This window comes from Coregonus clupeaformis, chromosome 8 (genome assembly GCF_020615455.1).
Source record: "Coregonus clupeaformis isolate EN_2021a chromosome 8, ASM2061545v1, whole genome shotgun sequence".
NCBI classification, from domain to species: Eukaryota; Metazoa; Chordata; class Actinopteri; order Salmoniformes; family Salmonidae; genus Coregonus; species Coregonus clupeaformis.
Genome location: NC_059199.1, coordinates 44493964 through 44500229, shown reverse-complemented (window position 1 = coordinate 44500229; position 6266 = coordinate 44493964). Strand labels below are relative to the sequence as shown.

Genomic DNA, 6266 nt, shown 5'->3' with positions numbered 1-6266 from the left:
AACTACACAAGAATTTGGTCAATGTTGTTCTGTCGGAGGAGACTCCAAATTCACAAACTACAGCAGTTGTGAGAAGAAAAAAAACATGTTTTATCCCTACACACCAACCTTTCACAATAAATGTTTAGCACATGGAAATGGATAATTGGACTTTTAAATATTTGTTTCTGTTTTATATTCTCGTCTTGTATGCTCACACATTTCTCAGAGGTATGAATAAAATCCTAAGGTACTGCATGTAATGTTAATGGAGTAATCACATTTGAGCTTCGCCCTATTTTTTGCCAAAACATTTGAATATATGTAAATCTACTACACAGGCTTGTCATTATGTGTCATCTGCATTGGGAATCAAACATGCTTCATTTGATTGGCTCTGCCATGTCCATTCGCTTTGGGGTAAGAAGATCAGCAGACTCCAAAGTTTGGTGAGCAAGTGTGATATGTGTTCTGACTGTTCTCATCTCTCCATCACCATGGAGATGCTTCTCAAAATAAATACATGTGTGATGTCATAAACGTCATACAAGCAGTGCCTTCTACATGGAAGCATTGTCTTCCGACAGGTGGCGTCATTCCTACGCCCTCATCAGTGCAGACGGAATCGTTGCGCTATCTGACGTAAGACAATGACATGGAAGATGTGCATGGAGATTTGAACCTTTGTGAATGAAAATCTATTTTCATCTCTTAAATTAAGATAATTTCAGATGTCCTAAACCCTGAGTAAAACACATTTAACAGAGAAGAAGTAACCTACAGTATATTTTGTTTGTGTATTATTATTTTTTAATATATTTTTTAGACAGGTTAACAACACCCTGTCAGTTCTAGACAATCCAGCAACAATACTACAGTACACAAATTCTCCAACCAACTCATAAAATTACTGCCTCAGTGAAGTGATGCTGTCACTTCTGTCTTCTGCAGCCACTTTTGGATCATGTCTGCCTTCTTATCCCTTGTCTCAGATCCCTTCCTCATGTCGCTGTCGGTGGGCTGGAGTGCCAGGGCCAGCGAGGCCGACCCCAGGCATGTGGTGGAGGAGCTGGAGAGTTTAAGGTCGTTATCCATGGCCAGGGACTCCCTGCTCTGGCAACTCATCATGACCATGTGGTCCTGCATGCTCTTCAGCTTCCTGTAGAACACCTTGCAGCTGAAGCCCTCCCTCCAGCCCCGGTCAATGTGACCCAGCAGGGTCCCCAGATGGTCGTAGTACCTCAGGCAGCCTGAGCACTTGTACTTCCTCTCCCCGCAGACTAGTTCTGCAGCCGTGACCTTGCGGATGAAGAGAGGATCCACCTTGCTGCACAGTGACCTCTGGGAGTCGGAGGTGTGGTGGCAGTACATGGTCTGCGGCGGCCGAGGGTGAGGGTTGGCGCCGGTTGAACTGTTGGACCCTACCGGGGTTGGAGTGGCTGGGTTGAGGGAGTAGCTGTGGACCATGGCGTCGTAGTGGAGGTGGGGGTCAGAGGGTCTGCTGGCGGGGTGCTGGTCGTGGCCCGGGCTGGTGGTGCCCAGCCTGGACAGGAGGTCTGAGATGCTGGGGTTAAGTCTGGAGGGGGTTGTCTCTATGGTCTTTGACTGCACCTTCAGGCAGTCTGTGAGACTATCACAACCTGTACAGACAGCAGGCAGTTTTCAATTCCAAGGTTTCATTATGGGTCTAAAATGTACTCAGTGAAAAGAAAAAACATGACTGCATGGCCACTAAAAGTCAGTCTAAATGGAAATAGATTGAGTGTTTTGAGGGGTGGAAGTGAGTGGAAAATGTCACTACTTTGTTCCACAGCTAGAGGTGGGAAATGGGTTTGATGCACTAAGGTATGACCTTCATCAAGCCAACAGCATCTACTGGATAAATCCTTTCAGTCTATCTGTACTTTTACCAAGATTGATTCTGCTTAATCACCAGCTTCCCTTTAGAAATGTCATCAAGGTCATCCTATCATCTGATAAACACTTTTATATGTTGACATTTCATCATGTCACATAACTAGTGGCATAAAGAGTTAACATACCGGATGATTCTTCTACAATATTTGTCTTTTTTTCCTTAGTCCTTCTCAGAGCGTCCATACTTATGACCATTTAGGCCCTCATACCTAGTGTTTCAACAGCTACTTTGAGCAGATAACACCCTTGTGGTTCTCTGTTCTCTGAGTAACCATCATGTATCGTCACAGGCCAGAACAGTGATGTCACGAAGGGAACTCTGACTGAACATTTCACTGTGATGAACATTTTTGATAAACCAGCTAAAATGAGAGTAATATTGAATATCAGAACAAGCATTATTTTTCCAGAGGTAATTTATCTAGCACAATAATTACAGTAGCTACAATATGTAGGCTACATCTGTTGTGGGTAACAATGCCAATATAATTTACCTCTCTCTGCAGCCCTAGTGTTATCAGCAAAGTCATCTGTGGGATCATTCTTTGGAGAGTCAAGTTTCCTATAGAGTCCCCTCATATGATACCTGGAGATATCGAACTCTAGTCAGACAGAGAAGGATGCAAAGATATTACTGAAACACTCAGTGGTGATGATAAAAAAAAAGAAAAGTGTAAAGATTAAGTGAATGTAATACATTTAAATAAGTAAGGCTACATATCAAAACAAACAATAAAGAGAGACATATTATTTAAAACCTTATATTGAGAGATTGGAGAGTATTGCTGCAATTGAGTGCATGGTGCATGTGTATTCAGGGCCAGATAAATAGCAAGCTAACATTAGCTCAGATAGTAATTTGATTTTATCAGCAAGAGTTCACTGTACCCATAAATGTTTTCATAAACAAAACATCCCACTCAGCTATCAGATTCATGATTTAGCTGTAAATGTACCTTCAATCTTCTTCACAAGAAAGTCCATTGGATTTCCCCTCTCTACAGTTTTGTGTACAGTTCTGTTATGAGCTCTTGAAGTACTAAAATGTTGTATGATTCAAATACTTTGTTTCATTGTTTCCTTGTTCCCCGGGAAACCAGAATTGTATGAGATCAGAGGGTTCCATTCAGAGAATAGATACAAATTAGGGATTAACACTGGTAACTGGGATCCGGGACTGTCCCGGGACCACTATTCACATTTCCCGAAAGAAAGACACCGGAAATTACAACATTTTCCCCCAATGTCGCACTAATGCAATTCCACGAAATACACAACATGCGCAGCAGCAGATTGTATAATGTGTTATATCTTTTTTTTTACCAGACAGGTTGTCGCATTGTCGCCTTTAGCCTAACGTATTTGGGTCATTCTACAGATTCGGTGCCTTTTGTGATTGAGGAGGATGAAACAATGAACATTAAAATCTTAAGCTTTTTTTATTTGATGTGACAAAGTAATGTGTGTACTTGATAGAAAATACCTTTTCCCATCTCAATTAAGTTATTATTCTGTATTATTTTCTCAAACAAGTCCCAATTTAATTCAACCCCGTCACAGTCATTTTGTTATTCAACTATTCATTTTTCCAATAAGCTTGAGATCAGCTTCTGGCATAATCTCACAGTTTAGATGTCCCTTGTAAATAATGGCATATTGTAATTAAAGAGAAAATCAAGAAAAACTGACCAGCACCATCCTTTCCTGTTTACGATGAAGAAATGTCTAATCTAACTCCACATTTTCGCAAGAAATGTGCAAGAATGCTGCGTAATTCCTGACAAAATTGAAATAGCCTTATTTACCCTGATTTAATACACACAATAAAAACACTATTGATGTTATATTTTGTGTATTTAATACAAAAATGTAAAAAAATAATCTCGTAACAGGGATGTATGCACCGCAACAGGGTTGAAAATCATGTAACAGGGTTGAGTGAAAAGCATCACGTGTCATATGTTTTATCTTTTGAGATCACTAACATGTTGCCATTTTTTAAACATTTTTAACATTTTTAAACCTACTGTCAACATAGCTTTTAAAATCTAAAGAATCTAGATGAAAGCTAGACAGAGTAAAACACATTAATGAACTAATAACAGTAACAACATTTCATTGATTTCATAAAAATATCCATCTGATAATGGCAGGAGTCTGTTTGAACATTGAGCAAACATCTTAACATTGATAACCTATATAGGTCACATGTTGCCATTTTTTAACATTTTAAACTACTGTCAACATAGCTTTTAAAGTTTAAACAATCACGATGAAATCTAGACGGATTAAAACACATTAATAAACTAACAACAGTTACAACATTTCATTGATTTCATAGAAATATCCAGAGTAATGGCAGGAATGTCTGTGTTGTTTGAATGTTTGAACATTAAGCAAACATCTCAACATTAATAACCTATAGGTAAGCCTACAGTTTGTTCACCATTTTTACTGAGAGAGCCTAGCCCACACTTCCTTCTGTATTTCCATGTGCCTAGAAGTCACCGGTTTAGGGGGATCAATGTGTTCCAAGATGTCCTCAAATGGATACCACAGGATATCATCAAGAAGTGGCCAGAAGTACCTATTTGGTCCAGCACAGCACATGCATTTGACCTGCACATGGGATTCATCTGTGGCTAGAATTATTCCGGGATAGAAATCGTCATCATATTTGGCCACGCACCATTTCCCGCATATGTCTGGATTTGCCCAATCAACCTCCCTCTGTTACACGACTGATGTAACTTTAGGGGTAAATGTGAAATGTTGTGTATTGAAACACTGGCATTCCAGTTTCTTGTTGTGGACTGTGCACATACAGCTTACATCACGGTAGGCAATTTGCCTTGCAGCCACACAAACAACTTGGTGGATCCGCATTGTGGATGGAACTACTGGCAAATTGGCTGGCATACCTTGGACGGCTTTCTCGATGGCCTCGTCTTCAATGAAGTAAAGCTTGATGGCAGTGTTGTTCTCCTCTAAGACCCTGTACAGAGTATGAGCATTTGGGATGTCACATCCTTGACTTATCAGCCTGTCTGCGGTTCTTTTTAGGGTTGCACCAACACCATCTGGTGCTCCCCTTCCCATGCCCCTGCTTCAAAGAAATTCCAAGACCCTGCCCTCAAGCCCCTCTTGGCCAGTTCTGTGCTGAACAGAAAGAAATTGCCTTTTTGCCTGTACTGGGTACAAGGGCCATCGCTGAAGAAGTGTACTGTTGATATGTTGGGGTGGGTATGTTGCAGGTCATCAAGCACAGGACTGAGGTGTGCCCAGATAGCAGGAGGAGCCTTATTCCTTGATGGAGAAATGGTGGTGAAGCAAGTTGGTTGCTGTTTCTGTCCAACGTAGAGGACACCTGTGTGGAGGACGGCCTGTTCATGAGATGAACCAAAGTGAACAGACTGTATCTCTGTCCCATATCTGCAGGTGAAGTTTTCTGAAAAATCAATATGGATAAGGCACTCATCTGCAGACATGTTTTTCTTGAGTTCGCGACAGTAAGCATACTGCTGTTTAATGTTGAAAAGATGTTTCCGAAACCTGAAGAGGAGCGTATGAAACAACTGTACTAGTTGTTCCTGCGTCATGTTTACCTCATCCTTCACAGTGACTTTTACTGTTTGACCTTCCTCATTTTTTCTTTGCTTTTCTTTGACCATCCACTGGAGAAAGACAACATTTTCATCAGCAGCATACAAGCTTGACATTGGAACTGTTTGGTTCTTGCATTGTTCACATTCACCGTACATGCACTGCTTATTCAAGGAACTACAACACACACTTTCAACTAAATCTTCAAGCACTGACGATTCAATAAGCTTAATTTGTTTGAGCTTCTCTGCGACAAAGGTCAGGTTTTCGTGAAGCTTACACATACAAGTGTCCCGATCAGCAAGGGAAGGGTAAACCACCCCAGAAAGGCCGGAGGCGGCTGAACATGGAGTATGAAATTTCTTTTGTGTTCTCTGCAAGAAACTTCCTATGCAGATTTTTCAACGTGTCAAGGAGGAACCTCTTCTGCATCTTCTGTTTGTTCTTTGTTTTAGTTTGCTTTTTTGACAGTGGTCATTCTACTGATATCATCACGTGTGAAGAAATCCCTCACCCTCTTCTTGATGTCCACAAAGTTTGAGATTTTCTTTCTTTGAAATGTAGATACACTGCCTGTGAGCTTCCAGCGTTTCTTTGAAAAACCCAAAGCAGACTCTGAAAATGATTGCAGTCTATACTTCTTAATAATGTTACCTGCCACTACTCTGGATATAATTTGCTTCTTTCGTTCAGTTTTTGCATTTTTATAATGCTCCTTTATTTGAGCAACGAGTGCTGTGTGATGCAGTGCAGCTCTTCTGACATCA

General features: G+C 40.8%; 1 protein-coding gene across 1 annotated transcript; it reads right to left on the bottom strand.

Annotated features, from left to right (window-relative positions):
* Positions 1-826: 826 nt before the first annotated feature.
* LOC121572863 lies at positions 827-2918 on the bottom strand. The gene is made up of 3 exons (XM_041884895.2): positions 2853-2918; positions 2391-2498; positions 827-1619 (listed from the first exon to the last, which is right to left on the bottom strand). Exons 1-3 carry the CDS (start codon positions 2878-2880, stop codon positions 895-897), a joined length of 861 nt encoding a protein of 286 aa, XP_041740829.2. The 5' UTR covers positions 2881-2918; the 3' UTR covers positions 827-894.
* Positions 2919-6266: the final 3348 nt, after the last annotated feature.

Excerpts from the sequence above, each read along its gene's own strand:
- LOC121572863 (XM_041884895.2), bottom strand. The coding sequence starts at position 2,880 with ATGGACTTTCTTGTGAAGAAGATTGAAG. Across the intron at positions 2,499-2,852 it reads TCTTGTGAAGAAGATTGAAG|AGTTCGATATCTCCAGGTAT; the intron begins GTACATTTACAG and ends CTGTCTGACTAG. Across the intron at positions 1,620-2,390 it reads CACTAGGGCTGCAGAGAGAG|GTTGTGATAGTCTCACAGAC; the intron begins GTAAATTATATT and ends CTGTCTGTACAG.